Below are 19,458 nucleotides of genomic sequence, written 5' to 3'. Positions count from 1 at the left end.
TGCATGGAGGGGGACAGTCCTAGAACCAAGTGGGGGCCTCTAAATGACTGTTAGGGCTGAGGCAGCGTACATAAACCCTGGTCTCCCCATCCCCAACTGGATTACCGGCTATAATACAGAGCATCCCGGTAAACCCCTGCCTCTTTACCTTGCCTGCAGCATAATGGAAACCAAGAGGCATAGCACGGGACCTGCATAGCAAATTATAACTGTCCACTAATTATAACTATATTCCGCACGCCTGCCTATCTCTCACACCTCGTCCTCCACAGTGCTAGCAGCAGTACCCCAAGACAAATTAAGAGCACCTCCCTGGTCACTCACGTATGACACCAGAACGCTTCCCAGATAGGATCACAACAAATACAACACCCTGCCAGCCATGCATTCTCTTGAGCTGCAGCATGATACCTAACGGAATGTGCACTTCGGCGTCCCACGTGAGGGTGCGAAGTGCTATATGAATGGTACAATGTAATATAATTACTACTTATTTAGGCCTCTTCTGGAGTACTACATACCGTTTTGTTATTCCTCATGTCGCCATCAGAGATGACACTGCCCCATCTGGCCCTTGTTCTTCTTTTTTAATTTTTGCAGATGCTTCTGACAGAGCACATTCCCGGGCTACACAGCTGTTTATAAGGTGTAATCATCGGACTTCATATATTGGCAGGGAGTGTCTCCTGTCACATTGTATGACATCACCAGTTGTGGCAGAATGGTTTAACCCCTTGCTCGTTGCGCACATTCCCCCCCCCCCCGGTGGGGGCGAATGAATGAGTGGGAGGGGTTCGGACAGCCCCCGGCCGTCCTCCGCACACGCCTACCATCACGTCGGACGGCCGGGGGCCAGCCGGCGCTCACAAGGGGTTAAGACAGTAAACTGAATTCGTAGGATGGACACAGGATGCACTAACAGATCAAATACTCTTTGGCAATAATATATTGATTTTTAATCATAGTCTGTTCTAAAGGCCATATCTGGAATATTAGGTCAATTTTCAGCAATCTAACATGGAGCACAGTGTCCACTTCTTAAGTTTATTTCTGGATTCTTGTGTCTAGATCTGGAGGATAAATCTGGAGTATTGTACCCAAGTCTAGAAGTCAAGTATGAATTATAGTGTCCAAAGATTGGAAATTTACTTCTGGAAAGTTACTCAAGGTTTGGAGGTCACATGTTGAGAAGCAAGTCCTGATCTGGAAGCCACATCTCCAGAACATTAATAATGGATCTCAAACCTTCATCTGGTGAGTTTCTTTAACTACACATCCTATGACGAGAACGCAGGATGTTAAACGTAAAACACTCAATGGAGAGGGGGTAGTTGGATATGATGATCTTCTCATTCCTAAATAGACCAAACACAGAACCAGATCCCCATTTACCCAGAGGAAAATACTTCTAAATCCCAAAGTTACTATCTTGGATGAGGTGCTGGGGAGGGTGTTTAAGAGTAAAGTTTGAAAATATATGTTTAAGAGTAAAGTTTGAAAATATATTTTCACTGAAAGGTAATTTATGGAACAGTGTTCTGGAGAAATAAGAGTAAATTAATTTCTGAGAGGGCTGGCTAGAAATAATGGCACAAGGGTAAAGCTGAAGACAAACAAAACAATTGAAATGGAATATGAAATATATACTAGATATTACTCAAGTAGAGCATTATGCAAAAGTTCCTTATGTTGTAATGTCCACGTGTATCCAAAAGGATGATTTGAATAAATTCAAATCCTTAGGTAAACAAACCGTAGAGTGGGGGCAAGAACACTGACGAAGGAGAAGAAATAGGGGGTAATATACCACCCAACATTATTGATGGGACTGTATGAGGATACTTGGCATGTGACAACACCATATTTTACGTGGTGACAAGTGATTCTTTTGCTCTTCCAACCCTGATGCAGTTCTAAGGGACGAAATGTGTTGGCTGGGCTGATTTCAATGTGTTTTTGATACAAAAAAATTCAATAAAAAGTTGGATGAACAAGACTTCAGAGGAACTGAATTAATTTGAACCATCCTTTTGGATACACGTGAACATTACAACATACGGAACGTTTGTGTGAAGCTGGAATTGTGTAATATCTAGGATATAGTTCACGCTCCTTTTCATTTGTGTTGTTTGTTTAAATATTGACTGTGACTCCTTAGCAGTTTGGTCCCAAAAAAGTTGAGCAGAGCGCATATATGTAATAGAGAAATATTACACTAATGCAACATTGAATGGCCCACACCGCTATTGCTTATTCGTCGTATGTAAAGCTGAAGACAATGTAGGGTCAATGTGCCATGCTGACAGTCATGAGGCATACAAGATGAATCCTTATCTGATGCCACATTATGTACCTTTGTTTCTATGTGCCACCCTATATGTGGTACGAACTAGCCTAGATTGCCACCTTCCTTCTTACATGCTTCCAGATTTCTCTTCTCCTGGGTGTACCTGGTCCTTTTCTTTCCTCTCAAAAATGAGCATGTACCCAAAGCCAGACAACATTGGCCACATTAGAATATGGCTGCCTGATCTGGCCAAAGGAAAGACTATTGGTGCCCACCTTTTCTTCGAGACAGTATGAAGCATGATAGAGCTATTCCCGGAGTTGCATATTTGTAACCCTAGAAGTGTTTTCCATGGTTCCAGGAGTGGCAGTGGGTACTGCAAGATGCCACTGAGGAAACTTTGCCAGCACTGCTCTGTGTCCGAGAAGGACAAGTTCTTCTATCAAGAATCTGAAGCAGCACCTGAGTGGTACTTTTGTTCCCCAAGGCACATTTCGAAAGGGCGTGAAGCAATCAGCAGCCTACAGACAAAAGAATATAGGGTTGAGATGTAAAGAGATTCTCGCAAGCATCAGAATGGTACTCCGATATTTACAAGGAATGCTAATTTCTTCTCGGATGGTGAGGGCTCCTCACCATTGCAGCCTGGGTAATTCCGCTGAAACTGCCTACATCAAGTCACAACAGGAATTTGATTTTGACTGCACGTAGCTGCAGAGTGACAATACCTAACTTATAGTCAACAGGGTAAAAAATAATAGTTTCCAAAAATGCTTTCATTTATCCTTTTGGTGGTAGCAACGTCTCATTTTCTTTCAATGGAGTTAAGCAAAAGGTTCTCTTACCTGTTGGTATTTGGACAGGGTGGCCTCTACAGGCTTCTCCAACCCAACTGGTAGCTCTCCAGTTACCTGAACGTAGCTCTTCTGTGTGCAACCCAACATACTACATTAGAAGTTTTTGCTTGGCTGAATTAATATATTTATATCAAAATTAAAAAGTGTGTGAATACAAGACGGAAATGTGTGTATTTTTTGAACTCACAACCTGATGGTGGGTGAAAAATTATTGACTTTCCAAAATATATTTAAAGCTAATATTTGATTGGCATATCAGGGAGTGTTGGGTAGACTTGTTAACAATATTATTAACTTGGTGCCAGGGGCATTGCAGCTAAGGCTGTTATATAATACCCAAGTTTGGGCATTCCACAGTGACAACGCATTTTTTACATTACTGCTGGCAACCGTGCCTGATTCACTGAGGAGATCAGCGCTGGTAATTTTGCAAATGGGGGCCACTAATGCAGACTTTTCTCATGTGGTTACTATTAGAACTCTAATAAAGTCCGTTGCTTGGGATAATTTACATTGAACATCAGTATCTCTTATTACTAAACGTTTTGGAGACAACAGCACGATATCTCCCTTGTATCTCAAAGCCAATGGGTGAGAGGTTATACTACTGTATCCTGACTTCCTTCCATTTCCCACCTCTGCATAACATGCCACCTAGTGGTAGAAATGGAATTACTTGTATAGCTTTATGCATGCGGTACCATGCACATGGGTGTACATCATACACGTGTGCATCCTTGCTCCATGCAGGTATACATCCTCTGCAAGTACTCTTCTTCTGCTTATTGGTGTGGCTCAGAGCTTGCCTCATTCATGGTCAGCAATATACCCAGTGGAGCCCAGTTCACTTTCTCCAGTAAATGTGTTTTTTTTGCATTCTTTACTCTCCGTTTCATTCAGATAAAGGAACGTATGCAATTTCCAGATTTTAGCAAGATATGCTGTGTTGCTGCCCAAATGTGGCAGCTGAGAGGCATAATCTCTGCTTCTGTTTAGAGAGCAGTTCTCCTGTGTGGGTATCCAGGCACTGCAAGAAAGGACTGTGCCAGGTCTGACAGGGGCCTAATGGAAGAGCCATGATCTCAGTTTCTTGTGGAATTGAAGGACTGAGCTGGCAGTTATGTGCTTGGGGAGTTTGATCCAACGTCCTCCGAATCTTCAGAGGTGAGGGATGTGAGCAAGCAGGAGTCTGGCCAAGTGGAGGTTTCTTTTCTGGGTTTGGAAGCAGATGCAGGTGTTAAGGTATGTGGGGCCTGGATTAGGTAGGGCGTTGTACATGTGCGTGAGAAGCTTGAAAAGTGTGTGTTTGTGGATGAGCAGCAAATGAAAGGCTTTCAGATGTGTGGCGATGTGTGTGCATTGCGGGAGTTTGAGTGTGCGTCAGGCTGGCTGCTTTATTTTTGGTTGACCTGCGGTCTCTTGGTGAACTGAGCAGTGATGCAACCTTAAAGTATGTTGCTACATTCCAGGCTGCTGTGAACAATAACCTGAGTGGTGGTTCTGTGGGTGTGTAGGTGGAGCCGTTTGAACGTTTGCCTAGAGATGCTGAGGGTGTGGAAGCAGCAGGAGGCAACCGTGTTGATTTGGCTGGTCATCTTTAATTGGTTGTCCACCACTATCACTAAGTTCCTAGCTTGATTGGCTGGGGTTGGTGCTGATCCAAGTGCGGCTGTCTACCAGGCTGAATTTCACAGGGAGGTGTTGTTTCCAAAGAGTACTACCTCCTTCTTGTTTGAGTTGAGCTTCAGACATATGATTTTCATCCTGCTGGTAACTTCAGTCATGTAGTTAGTGAATTTGGTCTGGGTGTTGGATGTGTCATTGGAGAGGATGTTGTCAGTGTATGAGACTATGCTGATTCTGTGGCTGATGTTGGTAAGCAGTGCTATGTTAGCATTGAACAGTATAGGGATGAGCGATGATCCTTGGGGGACTCAGAAGATTTCTTTGGCAGGAGCAGAGGTGTATGGTGCCTTGGTGACAAACTGTGTGTGTCCCCTGAGGAAAGAGCTAATCCATGGGAGAGGGGGGTCCATGTATGCCTGCTTTGTGGAGGTATTGGTTGAGGATGTGGTGGGAGACAGTGGTGTTAAACACAGCTGAGAGATCGAGCTGGATGAGTGCTATGGTGTGTTCTCTATCAATGTTGATACATCCCCTTTTGTATCGCTTTGTTCGCCTTAAGTGTGGCAGGGTATGCTCAGACTTGAGTCCCTTGCTCATTTGGCCACTGGATTCAAGATAGCCTAGCTGATGAGGATTATGAATCCGAAACCGGTCCCAGGATGCTTGTTTCTGGTCCATGGAAGACATGGCTTGGCAGTTCGGGCTGGACTGTTCCCACGAGGCACAGGGTCAGACTGATTTGCATATAGCCATGTCTGAAATGGGATGGCTGAGTGGGCTAAAGAATGGTGATGGATTAAACCCAGATCAGTTGACTGGGTGTGAGTGTTTGATTTGCTCAAACGCTCCGTCCATCATCCCCTTTTGTATCGCTTTGTTCGCCTTAAGTGTGGCAGGGTATGCTCAGACGTGAGCCCCTTGCTCATTTGGCCACTGGATTCAAGATAGGCTAGCTGATGAGGATTATGAATCCGAAACCGGTCCCAGGATGCTTGTTTCCGGTCCATGGAAGACATGGCTTGGCAGTTCGGGCTGGACTGTTCCCACGAGGCACAGGGTCAGACTGATTTGCATATAGCCATGTCTGAAATGGGGTGGCTGAGAGGGCTAAAGAATGGTGATGGATTAAACCCAGATCAGTTGACTGGGTGTGAGTGTTTGATTTGCTCAAACGCTCCGTCCATCATCCCCTTTTGTATCGCTTTGTTCGCCTTAAGTGTGGCAGGGTATGCTCAGACTTGAGTCCCTTGCTCATTTGGCCACTGGATTCAAGATAGCCTAGCTGATGAGGATTATGAATCCGAAACCGGTCCCAGGATGCTTGTTTCCGGTCCATGGAAGACATGGCTTGGCAGTTCGGGCTGGACTGTTCCCACGAGGCACAGGGTCAGACTGATTTGCATATAGCCATGTCTGAAATGGGGTGGCTGAGTGGGCTAAAGAATGGTGATGGATTAAACCCAGATCAGTTGACTGGGTGTGAGTGTTTGATTTGCTCAAACGCTCCGTCTATCATCCCCTTTTGTATCGCTTTGTTCGCCTTAAGTGTGGCAGGGTATGCTCAGACGTGAGTCCCTTGCTCATTTGGCCACTGGATTCAAGATAGCCTAGCTGATGAGCATTATGAATCCGAAACTGGTCCCAGGATGCTTGTTTCCGGTCCATGGAAGACATGGCTTGGCAGTTCGGGCTGGACTGTTCCCACGAGGCACAGGGTCAGACTGATTTGCATATAGCCCTGTCTGCAATGGGGTGGCTGTGTGGGCTAAAGAATGGTGATGGATTAAACCCAGATCAGTTGACTGGGTGTGAGTGTTTGATTTGCTCAAACGCTCCGTCCATCATCCCCTTTTGTATCGCTTTGTTCGCCTTAAGTGTGGCAGGGTATGCTCAGACGTGAGTCCCTTGCTCATTTGGCCACTGGATTCAAGATAGCCTAGCTGATGAGGATTATGAATCCGAAACCGGTCCCAGGATGCTTGTTTCCGGTCCATGGAAGACATGGCTTGGCAGTTCGGGCTGGACTGTTCCCACGAGGCACAGGGTCAGACTGATTTGCATATAGCCATGTCTGAAATGGGGTGGCTGAGTGGGCTAAAGAATGGTGATGGATTAAACCCAGATCAGTTGACTGGGTGTGAGTGTTTGATTTGCTCAAACGCTCCGTCCATCATCCCCTTTTGTATCGCTTTGTTCGCCTTAAGTGTGGCAGGGTATGCTCAGACGTGAGTCCCTTGCTCATTTGGCCCCTGGATTCAAGATAGCCTAGCTGATGAGGATTATGAATCCGAAACCGGTCCCAGGATGCTTGTTTCCGGTCCATGGAAGACATGGCTTGGCAGTTCGGGCTGGACTGTTCCCACAAGGCACAGGGTCAGACTGATTTGCATATAGCCATGTCTGAAATGGGGTGGCTGAGTGGGCTAAAGAATGGTGATGGATTAAACCCAGATCAGTTGACTGGTTGTGAGTGTTTGATTTGCTCAAACGCTCCGTCCATCATCCCCTTTTGTATCGCTCTATCAATGTTGAGGCAGATGGCGTCAGTTTTGGCAATGTGAGCACTCTTGGTGCCGTGGTTGGGCCTCAGTCCATATTGAGATTGGTCGAGGAGGTGGTTGTTGTGAGGTGATCGGCTGTCGTTTATTGACGAGTTTTTCCAGGACTTTAGCAGGGGAGGGATGCAGAGTAAATGGACCACATTGCCAGTGCAGTTTCCGTTGCAGTGATGGCAGGCCAGCAGGTCATTGCAGTTTCTGGTGTGTTCATCTTGTCAGGTTGAAGGGCATGTGGGTAGATGGGCCAGCTTGAGGAGCAACGTTGTTGTAAATGTTGCTGATATTGTTACTGAAGTAGCAGGAGAGTTGGGTGCAGAGGTCCTCTGATGGGGTGATGGTCATGGAGTTGGCAACGGGGTGTAGTGTGTTTATCTAGGTACCTATATTGATACTCCTATTTCTGACCCTTGTCCGGTTATTAATTCACTAATGTCCATACACCGGCACAGAAACCCGTTTTCAGATTAGGTCATAGCGCATGCTGTCACATTAAGCAAGCACTATCCCTCCAGCCCCCTAGAAAGCACACCGAGTTCTCAAAACAAATCAAACCTCCAGCAGACCTGGGAAATCCCCGCAGCCATTGTTTTGATTTTGCTCGAGAACTCCTGCAAAGAATGTAAGAACGACCAGTCCTTATGACATTCTTGCTGACGTCTTATGTCCATCCTTACGTCAAACACGGCACCTTTCAGGTATAAATATACCGACGCTGCCCTAAGCTAAGACACGGTGGTGACGAGCTTGGAGCAGCGCTACTTGCCGGAGAGCCCAGCTGATGCAGAAAAGCCCACGGAAGCTGCCCCTCCCTTTTGACGCGCTGAGAGAGACGCTGCCTTTTTCTCCTGCCGAGAAATCCAGCCTCCGGCGTTTCCAGCCGCCCTCGCGGGTAACTGGGATATCGAGTCCTGTGACAGAGATACCAACCCTCCAGCCTTCTAAATCCCAGGTACTGAACTGACTAACCCCTTACAGAGAATTCTTGAGTCAGATTCTTGGCAAAACAAACTTAACTTAAACTGCTACTTATTTACTCCCGCCCAAGTATTAGGCTTAGGTCAGGTACACCGGGGTAGGCGTAGTTAGAAGCACCAGTTGAGAACGATTAGTCAATGTATATATGTATATATATCTTTTATCCATTTTAAGTATCATATGGCTAAGAAACCATATAAATGCTTTTACAGTATTATTTTATAATTCTGTTTTTACTGTATGCACTTTACTTAACTATAAGTATTGCAATAATAGCGTTTCATTTCTCTTGTATGAGAAAAGAGACTGATCAATAAATAACATCTTTTTATTGAACCACGCCCATCTCTTATTTCTCTACAAACTGGTGAAACTAAGAATGCACGTACTGACTGAGTAAAATAGTTGTCTTTTGTTTTCACACGACTCTAGAGATATACTCTTGATTAGGGAAGAGCAAAGTTGTCATGTTCTATGGTTGTCAGAAACTAAATCCCTTCTTGTCTATCCAGGGAGGTTAAACTCCTCCTTGCCTATTCGAGAAAGTTTCTAGTGAACTCTGAGCTAGCTGGCACACATAACTTTAAGTCTAATATCGTCAGTAGAAGACCTAGTTAACCACAGTCCTACGTCTATACTATTGAAGATATTATTCCAATGCGCAGAGCCTATTGGGATAATAGGAACTACACTACATGGCGCCCAACGGTTTGGATAGGTGATAAATCTAACGCAAGACATTAGAGTAACTCAGTCGTGCTTTTTCACACAGACCCTTTTTTCCATAAAACTCCAAAGACGTCTGGAGTGGGTGAAAGGTTAAAATCCGCCAAACTTAGTAGGAGGAGACTCCTATGTATGTTTTTTGGTTTATTCAACGTTGAAGGATACAGTGTTCCAAAATATTGTGCATCTAATCTTTGTTTCCGTGGAAACCTGATCTGCAACAAAAACCCTTCTTGACAGTAAAATGTCAGAAACTGAAGAAGAAAGGGAGACAGCTAGAGTAGCAGCTCAACTCCTAGCGGAAGACACAAGTCTCGTACAGCAAGACCCGGATGCAATACTCATCCCGGTCAGTATAAGAAAAACTATAACCTTAAAACTTATAGAAAATGGACTGACACCAAGAGGTGGTACAGTCATATTCGTAATTGAGGCACACGAATATCGGCAGACAGAGGTATTCTATTCATGGATACATTTTCCAGCAGCAAACGCTGTAACAAAGGAGTTCCATTATTACAAGATAGAGGAACCTCCGGATGAGTACACCCCTTTCGAGGAGGTGGAAATACCACTCAAATACCAAGAGCACCTGCTCTGGTTTAAAGGCGCCCTAAAACATAATGATCACATCACCAGGCTCGGTCCACTAGGTAGACCAGGAGCAACGTGGCCGGTTCTAGCCAGCTACACACCACATCCAGACATTGAAAAAATGTCAATACCAGAACTTTTAACACAGTTAAAACAACTGATTAAAATACACAGACAACTAGTCCAATATGTAATGCGGACTTCAACAGTCCAACCAGCTATTAAAATTCCACAGCTGACCCCTCATCAGGGGAACACAAATAAAATCACACCACAGAACATACAGTCCTGTCTAGGTAAAGTACCCATTAAAAGGGAACAAATTCCATTCTGGTTAGCACAGAAAATAACTCAAATAGAGGCGGTATTTCCAGATACCACCCCTGTGGAGAAACACAGAATTCTGACTATCTGTCTCCCAATGGGGATCGCACCACATGTGGAGGACTGTGACACTTGGGGTTCAGTCTTTGCTTCCATTTACACAAAAACACATGGTGTTCCGTCCATGGCGGTAATACTGTAGTGTGTTTATCTAGGTACCTATATTGATACTCCTATTTCTGACCCTTGTCCGGTTATTCAGTAGAAGACCTAGTTAACCACAGTCCTACGTCTATACTATTGAAGATATTATTCCAATGCGCAGAGCCTATTGGGATAATAGGAACTACACTACAGGGGAGGTGAAATCCTTCACTATGGCAAAGATTTCTTTGGCACTGTTGGAAATATTTTTGATTTGTTCGGTCATTTCTGATCATTTAGTGGATCTGAGTTGCTGATGGTAGAACTGGAGGGCTAATTTGCAAATGCTTTTGTCATTTTTATTGTGAGTGTGTCTCCATCAGAGTTTGAGTTGCTTGCAGTGGTGTTTGGTGAGTCTTAGTTCTTCTGTGTGGCATTGTACTTGCAGTCTGGTCCTTAGGGGGGTGATGGTCTTGAGCGAGGCTAGGAAATCTGTGCAGAAGGCTATCCAGGCTTCGAAGCGGGTGATGGAATGTGAGAGGCCATCATGAGAGGTCGTGGTGGTGCTGCAGGCAGTGGATTTAGGGTTCCCTGGTCCATATTTCTTCAGGGATCCTGTTCAAGTTGCGTTGGGTGTTTTGGGGGGGCGGGGTGTAGTTGTGCATTGACGGGGTTGATCAGGTAGGAGTGGATAAGGGAGTGGTTGATCCAGGTGAGTGGTAGTCTTGTCCACCAAGATTTCAGCTAAGTTGGTGGAGATGGGGTCGAGGAGATGTCCAGTGGACTGAGTCCTTCACTCATTGGGTGAGCCCGAGCGTCTTGTTAAAGTCCTTCAGAAGGCTGTTGGTGTTAGGGTCTGTGTGGTCTTCTAGATGTTATTTGAGGTCACCAAGTAGGATAAAAGAGCTGGAGTTGAGCATCGGTGGGGCAATGAAGTACAAGATGGTGTTACCGAAGTGGATCATGGTATGGCCGGTCAATAGAAGAGGGCTCCTCGCAGGGTGGTGTGACTGGGTACAGATAGTTTGGAGGCCAGGTGTTCTAGGAGGTCGTTGGTGTTTGTGGATCTTTTCTTAACCTCTCCTCCGGGTTCTGTCCTGTCTAACGATCATGAAGACCGGGGATGGACATGCCGCTGCTGCGGTGTATCGTGTGCATATGTCAGGGTGAGCCAGGTTTTGGTCAGGAAGAAGAGGTCTGGCAAGAGGACAAGAAGGAGGTACCATTTTTCAATGGCGTGTCTGATGAGCAAGTAGGCTGCTGGGAAGGAGGCAGGTCATGAGAGGGAGCAAGCGGGGGAAAGCAGTTAAGTGCACAGTGGAGAAAAAAGACAGAAAGGCAACAGAAGGGTGAAAGGACACAAAAAGGTGGAAAGAGGAGGCTAAAGAGCACAAATGAAAAGGTAAAAAAGAGATGTAAATCGGGCAGAAAGAGTCAAACAGACAAAAAGCCCCCCAAAAGCGGGAAAAGGCAAAGAATCAGTACATTGTCTTTTTGGACTTGTCTGGTGTGCATGTAGAGCGAGGGCAAATTTATAGTATGGTAGACTTCACAGTTCATCATTAGAAACTAAGACAAGTAGAGTATGGGGGTGGAAACCAAATGCAATATCAAGTAGATTTTCTTTCAATGAGGCAACAAGGCCTGCCATTCAAGAGTTGTCACCCTACTTCATGGAGTTCAACTTCGATAGACCTACACAAGTGCTGTGAACAACTCATGGGCGGGGTTATCCACAGTATATCGCAAACTGTTTCATCCAGATCAAGCTGTCAAGGTCCTGAGAAGCCCTGGGCACCGAAGCCTCTCTTCCTACTGAGATTCCGTTGGCCCATTAGGGTGATTCCCATTCACAGCCAAGTGAGTTGTTCCGAAGCTCCTGCTGCTGCAGCATGTGAGTGAAATGATCTATCTTTCTTGGATTTAACTCCTTGCACTGAAAGGTGGACCCCTCCTCCCGTAATGATCAACCACTCCTCTTCAGGTCTATAATAGCTAATGAATGGATGCGTACTGCACACCTGTTTCCAGTGCAAGCCCACACTGGCAAAGAATAGCGCCCTGGATCGACAATCATTCATCGTGAGATTGGCCAACTGCAAACAGTCCAGCTCAATGTTAGCCGTATGATGGATGGCGAATGCCAAACCTTGCCCCTTTAGTCATCCAGACCCACAATAGTAAGCTCATTCCATACAGTTAGTTATATTACGTAATAGGCTTTGAAGTTCCTTCCAGGAGAGTGCTTTAATGGGACAAAATCCGCCCACAGGTTGAACAGTGTTTAGTCCAGGGCGGTCGGTCTACATGAATTAGACATACTTACTGGATCTACTTTGTGAGTGAGCAGCTCTGCGCGGCAAGCCTCCACCAACCTCAAAGTTACATGGGTTCTGATTACCACCTTTTCTTAGCCCAACTTGGAACTATGCAGCATTTGGAAGCAGTAGGCTGCTCGCCTTACACAGCATGGCGAGGCCACAGATCTTGTCAAGTTCCCGCAGAGAGACGCCGGGTAGGTGAGCCCCGGCTTCTCACACCTGCTTGGGCGCACTGGAATGCCGCCCCCCTTCCTCGCCTTTCTTTCCCAAGGTGTAAGGCTGTTTGTGCCCGGATTAAATGTTCTCATGTTCATTTCTGGTTTTGTTCCCTAAAGCCCGTGCCATCTGAGTGCAAAGGTATCAGCGCCCTTGTGTTTTCCAAAGGGCTGACCTTTGTTGTCCACCCGCTAAAGCTGGCAGACCCAGCCCTGTGTCTGCAGGTATGCACACCTGCGAGGGGGTGGGGCAGCTTAGCATGTTTTTGATCTGCAATCCTGTCTATGATCTGGCTGGAACATAACATTCTTCTCACAGCCTGGCCTTTCTTCCTCTGCTTAGGCTGCCTTTCCTCAGGTGCTTGTTTGTTTTCACTTGGTACCTACTGTGACACGTGTGCCCTCACCCCTGGAGGGTCACGACAGTGAGGGTTAGTGAAATGACACTTCCGCCATGTGGGAAAGCCAGTCATTCGACATTCACTTGACAGCATCAGATAAAAAAAATAAGCAAAAAGGAGGGAAAAATATGCAATTCGGACCCCATACTCTCGAAGTAATTGTAAAATTGAAACAGCAATTATTTTGATACCCAGCAGATAGCTCAGTTGGCCGAGCACTCTCTGCCGAGATCTAAATGAAACTAACAGGTTGCAGGGTAGAATTATGGTAACTCCACACAGTCTTTCAATCCTGTGACGATGATGGATTGATAACTATTGTGTTTGTGTAATAATAAAACCTGTTATTTAAAGATCTATGATCTGCTGGCTTGCGTTGTTGAGTGTTACACAAATATTGCTTTATTGTTTTTTCTTCTACTCGTTGTTATTTTTATTATGTCATTGGTACAGCCCCTGGGGTAGTGGAGATATAACGCTACTTCTCTATGTCAGTTCAAAGTATTAAAAAAGTCAAGTCTCCATAAAGATTGTTTCAAAGAATTTCAACCTCACACCGACAGAGTAACACACATCCTTCGCCCTCCGAACAGTGAGCTGGGAACAAGGTTCCCCATTGCAGAAGAAGCGAGGTTTACCTGTTTGAGAACACCCCGCTGCTCCACCAAAACGACCACCTATTCCTAGCTCACACTGGCTGGTGTTCCACAAAGGATCCAACCAGGTTAACAAATATATGGCACATGTCCGCCTGTAATAACTTTATAAACCCTGTCTCTAATTTTCTTATTACAGTCTAGTTGTGACATTTCTAGTCACCCGTAATAAATACATTACATTGCTACAGTAATGTAAAAACTTATTACAGTTGAGTTGTGACATCACAATGCCAAATGCTGTTTGAATGAAGTAAGGGATAACTAGCTTTTCAGTTCTTTATACTGAAATATTTTCCCCTCAAATTTCATTAGCTTATAATGATACATTTATGGCAGTCGGATTAATAATAGCAGTGCTGCAGTTCATTACAAGAAAGTCGAATTCTATCTAGGTATTATGGCACATTCTGAACAACATGGATTTGAAAGTTGCTTAAGGAGCTTAGATATATATTTTGCAAACTAACAAAAGGTACATACAGGCATGCTTATTTTCATGGTCCAGCTTAATTGCTGTCATATGAACAAGAAAAGTACCAATGACTAACAGTGGCGGCACCTCTGCAATGGTGGAGAAGCGTCGCCCCACTGCCTGGCTGAGAGCCAGCAAACGAAAAATAAAACGATGTTCTAGCATCTTGTTATTTTTCATTTTCTGGCTTTGACCCAGCTTGTGCAAGGAGGGGAGGGGCATGGGGAGGAGGAGTGCTATGTGCACTACCTACATGCACATATGTGTCACATATGTGTCCCAGGCCGACCAAAACACAGACGCGCACTTAGGTTTCTCCAGCCCAGCTGCATTGAACAGCTGGGCTGGAGAAACCCCCACAGACGCCGGGGTCTGAGCGGAGCGTCTTTCCAGCCGGCTCAGGCCAATCTCTGTGCTGCTCTCATAGTATGAGAGCAGCGCAGGGATTGCACAGGGAGTCTGTGACGCTGCCCCAGGGCTTGCTGGAACCAGAAAGGACAAGGCGCGATGCAGGAGTCAGGCGGCAGCTCTAGATAAGTGGTTATTTGTTATTATTAACCACCCAATGCATGCGCTCCCCTCCTGCACTCCCCAGCGCCCTCTCGACCCACCCCACCACATCTTCATTGTGGTGGCTGCCAATGGCTTGTAAAAGAGGGTTGTGTGAGGTAACCATGCTTTATAAAATGCCGTCTTATCTGAACATTTGAAATCCGCAGTTGTGTGACCTTCTGAAGAAACCAGACCATGGGCCTTCTTCCTCTACACATAACTACTCTGTGACTTTTAACATCCTTTTAGTATTTGGTAGAGAGAACCTTATCTCAAACATTGTATATTCCTAAGATCCCATTCATACCCATTTCTTAAGGCAGTGCATGTTTTGGGTAAAAGCTAACTTTCAGTTTTCTTTCCAGATGTATTCTGGTCGACCCACCAAAAAGTAACATTATTTACATGTTAGCTGATGTTACCTGACTGCAGTTCTTAATTTGAACCTGTGGTTTCCTGTGCTCGACACTGGCACTTATAACAGTCCGCACATGGTGGCGTTGTTTGTCAGATGTAGAGGTGAGCGCCACAACAGTTGTATATTAATCCCATATACATAAAAAACACTGAATACCTTCAGACTAAGTAATTGTTAAAGTTGTGGGGGCCTGGGATGGTCTGAATTGTCAGACTTGTAGGAGCGTGATGGCAAGTAATTGAGCTGGTACTGTTATTGCCAATGTTGAGGGAGGTTTAAGTTCAATGCCTCCTGCAGAGGACCTCAGCACCTATGTTTTTACACATTAAGCACTGACTGACTGTTCTGAAAAACATGACTGTTTTTTTTCTATTCAGTGGCAAGGAACGCCCAGTCCTGCATCTTACAAAGTGACTTGCACTCAGAGCCGTTGGAGCATGAGCTCTGTGCTTAGCTGGCAGCCAGCTCAAGAAACACTACACTATGTATTGATGTCTGATCAGGCGAATAATCTACATTTTTCAACCCTGGTTACCTGAAGCAGATCAGAACATTGATCCATCATGTTTTACTAAAAGCCACCTTTGCACCAATGGCATGACCACCAGTGGTGTTGATTATTCAATTTTCGTTGTGCGTTGGAGGCCAGCTGAAGGATCCTGCAGTGCACACGTTTCTTTGGAAAGATTTAGGAGTGGGTCCCTCCAGTAGAAGCAACAGCTACACCAGTGTTCAAAATTCAGCTTTTTTCTGTTTATGTCCTTTTGGTTTTTCTGTCTCTTAATAAGTGCTTGTCCTCAATGGAGGTAAGTTTTAATTTGAATTATTTCTTGAGTTTCTTGAGTTACTTCTTCCACCGCAAAATCAAGAACATTTACGACAATTTTGACGAAGGCAGCTAACACATAGAACCCTTACCAACCACCCGACACCTTGAAGCCAACGATTGAAAGCTGGACAGCCCTCACCACCGAAGACACACTAAAGACGATGAAGTCAATCCAATCCGGGGCCCCCACGGATCCGTGCCCCCACCACATCTTCAACAGAGCTGCCAACACCATCTCCCACATGCTTTGCCACACCATCAACCACTCCCTCGCTAACACCTCCTTCCCCTACCAACCAACCCCCTCCTGAAGAAACCCTTGGCGGACCCCACCGACCTCCGAAAGTAAGGACCCATCTCCCTGCTCCTGTTCCCAGTGAAAGTCATTGAGAAAGCCATCAACAACGAACTCGTCACCTTCATCGAAGAGCACAACATCCTTGACTTCTCCCAATCCGGCTTCAGAAAAAACAACCGCACAGAAACCGCCCTCCTCACTGCAACAGACGACATCCGCTCCCTCCTCTATACCGTACCCTAACACACAGACTTCACGACGCAGGGATCCAGGACAAGGCCCTCGACTGGATCCGCTCATTCCTCTCCGGCAGAACGCAGCGGGTCAGACTCCCTCCCTTCCTCTCGGACCCCACACCGACCACCTGCGGAGATCCCCAAGGATCCTCCCTCAGCCCCACGTTGTTCAACATCTACATGGGTCCACTCGCCCCCATCGTCAGATTCCACGGACCCAACATTGTTTCATACACAGACGACACCCAACTCATCCTCTCCCTATCCAACAAACCCAACGCAGCCAAACACAACTTTCAAGAAGGCACGGAAGCAGTCATCAAATGGATGAAGGGCAGCTGTCTACAACTCAACATTGCTTTCGGTCCATCGTTGACGTGACGGACGCCGTGACCTGTACTCTGAATGCTTTTAACCGCTATTCTTACCTGCTATTCACCCCGGGGACCCGTGGACTCTCTTTGCCTTCTTCACCCGGCCGGGCGCGACCATAGAAGCGTGATTCGAATCTCTCGAGATTCTATGAACTTATATACTTTTACCTGAGGCCTCACGCTTGATTCTGAACTGGAGTCTCTTATCCTGACCCGAACAGGAAGCTGCCATGCTCGCTTCTTTATTGGACCTTGAGTTCTACATTATTCAGCCATTTGAACTAGTTTCTCTATGTTTCCGCCTGGATGAAGCTGTTTTACTTGAGCCACCGGCCCCCTGTCTTGCCTTGATAGTTGCATCAGCTAAACATGCAGCTCGCTATTCCCGGAGCTCGTTTTAGGCGTCTGCCTTCTCCGATTTACACTTTGATGGAACAGCTATACACAAAATATATTTTATTTGGGATCCGTGCCACCAACTGAATATTTGTGTATATAAATTGTTGCTGGTTTGCCTTGTTTCTCCCACGTTTTTTGCTGAGGAACAGAGATCTATAATTTTAGTGCCCTGAGGAAGGTGAAGGCTACTAGTTAGCCCAGCACCGAAACGCTTGTTGGCACCGTGCAAGACAGAGATCATTGGGCAAGAATTCCCTGTTAATACTTATGCACTATTGCCCACTCTACTATTTATTTGTTCGTCTATGCGTTTCTCTTTTTGTATTTGGCTGTACATATTTGTGGTGTCATTGTTGTATGTGAGTAGGTTTGAATGTGTGTGTAGCTAGATGGATGAGAGAATTTGTGTATGTGGTTGGAGCCTGTTTTTTATTACTGATACCTCTGTTTGTGGGGATGTAATAGTTTCATTGTTTGTAATCTTGGTATTGGCTCTAAAATGGCCTAAAAAGAATTATAAAATCTCTTTGTTCTACTGAAACGTTTTGCAGCACATAATATATTTGTTCTTTTTAGGTCTATTTTTTTTTGATGCACCCTTTAATAAATTAAATTGATTATATTTATTGTACTTCTAATAAATTTTATTTTTCTGTATCATATATTTTGGTGTATCCATATTGTTGTCGCATTCTCCCTGAATGTGTACCTAGCTTGGTTTTTGCCATCATTTGTGAGACGTGCTTACGTCCCAGGATTATCATTTGGCAGGTGACACCTTTCTCCCTAGCCTGCGAGGGTGGATTCTCTCTTTTTTTGTTACAACTCAACACTTACAAAACAGAAATACTCATCATGGGCCCACACCCCGACACCTGGAATGACAGCTGATGGCCCCCATCCTTGGAAACACGCCCACCCTCACGGCCCATGCACGCAACTTCGGAATCATCCTGGACTCCAAACTCAAAATTAACCGCCAGATCAACTCTGTCGCATCCTTCTCCTTCCACACCCTCAGCCTCCTATGCAAGACCTTCAAATTGATCCCCCTCGAACACAGAAAGACTGTCACGCACGCCCTCGTCACCAGCAGACTTGACTACAGCAACTCTACGCCGGAATCAACAAAAACCTCACCCGCAAACTTGAAAACATCCAAAACGCTGCTGGCAGACTAATCCTCAACCTGCCACGACACTACCACATCACGCAGCACCTGCGCACACTACACCTGCTCCCCATCAAGGCTAGAATCACCTTCAAGATTCTCATCCACGCACACAAAGCCCTCCACAACACCGGACCAGCATACCTGAATAGCCGACTCACATTCCACTCACCCCAAAGGACCCTACGATCAGCCCATCAGACCGACGCCATAGTCCCTCGCACCAGGAAGTCCAGATCGGGGGCTGCTCCTTCTCCTTCCTCACGGCCAGAGCCTGGAACGCCCTTCCGCTTCACCTCAGATAGATGACATCACTCCCCAACTTCACGAGGGACCTCAAGACATGGCTCTTTGATAGACCTCCTCCTTGATGGACAGGAACCCGCCCCCCGTCCCGTCTCCCCCAGCGCCTTGAGAATCTTAAGGGTGAGTAGTCGCTCTCAACAAACCTGTGATTGTTTGATTGAAGAGAGTGGCCAATCTAGATTGAGAAGACTGTTGGTAGGCCAGTACCCCTGAAGGACTGGTGGGACAGACTCATTCACATATAAATCAGAGCTTCAGCTGCCTTACATGTAACTTACTGTTCCCCAGCATCGACCTCTCGCCAGATTCCAATTTTCCCTATAGACATGTCTTCTCTAGAAATGTGGTGGAAGTGTGTGGAAGAAAGTGCATTTGAACATTAGAATATAGGGGCAAATAACTTAACCTATTCTAATACGTGATGTAACAAACAATGTAAAAATATCCTGCAGCATAATCTTACAATATCGGTCCACAGAAGAGAGCATCGTCTTGTGCAATATTCAGTGGCCTACCTTTGCACGCCTTCCTGTGTGTGATGGGCTTGGTCATGTCTCGGTAGTAGCCCTCCTTGCAGTAGTGGCAGTGCCGGCCCGCCGTATTGTGCCGGCAGTTTAGGCAGACGCCACCACTCTTGCGACCCGACAACTTGAAGAGTTCCATGTTGAAGCGGCAGCGCCGGGCGTGGAGGTTACAGTTGCACGCTGTAGGGAGCA

General features: G+C 45.8%; 1 protein-coding gene and 1 long non-coding RNA gene across 6 annotated transcripts in view; one reads left to right on the top strand and one right to left on the bottom strand.

Moving 5' to 3' along the window:
• Nucleotides 1–19,458, bottom strand: part of NTN1 (netrin 1) — a 513,761-nt gene that overhangs the window by 266,280 nt on the left and 228,023 nt on the right. For both annotated transcript variants that reach the window (XM_078654679.1, XM_078654680.1), the window contains one exon: nt 19,258–19,446. In XM_078654679.1, the coding sequence (XP_078510805.1) occupies nt 19,258–19,446 (189 nt within the window). The remainder of the gene's footprint in view (nt 1–19,257; nt 19,447–19,458) is intronic.
• LOC144770283 (uncharacterized) overlaps nt 1–19,458 on the top strand; it is a 335,474-nt gene that overhangs the window by 244,667 nt on the left and 71,349 nt on the right. The gene's annotated exons all lie outside the window — the stretch shown is intronic.

Source organism: Lissotriton helveticus, chromosome 7, assembly GCF_964261635.1.
Source record: "Lissotriton helveticus chromosome 7, aLisHel1.1, whole genome shotgun sequence".
Classification (NCBI taxonomy): Eukaryota; Metazoa; Chordata; class Amphibia; order Caudata; family Salamandridae; genus Lissotriton; species Lissotriton helveticus.
Note: the sequence above shows the minus strand (reverse complement) of the source record. Positions and strands in the feature narration are given on the sequence as shown.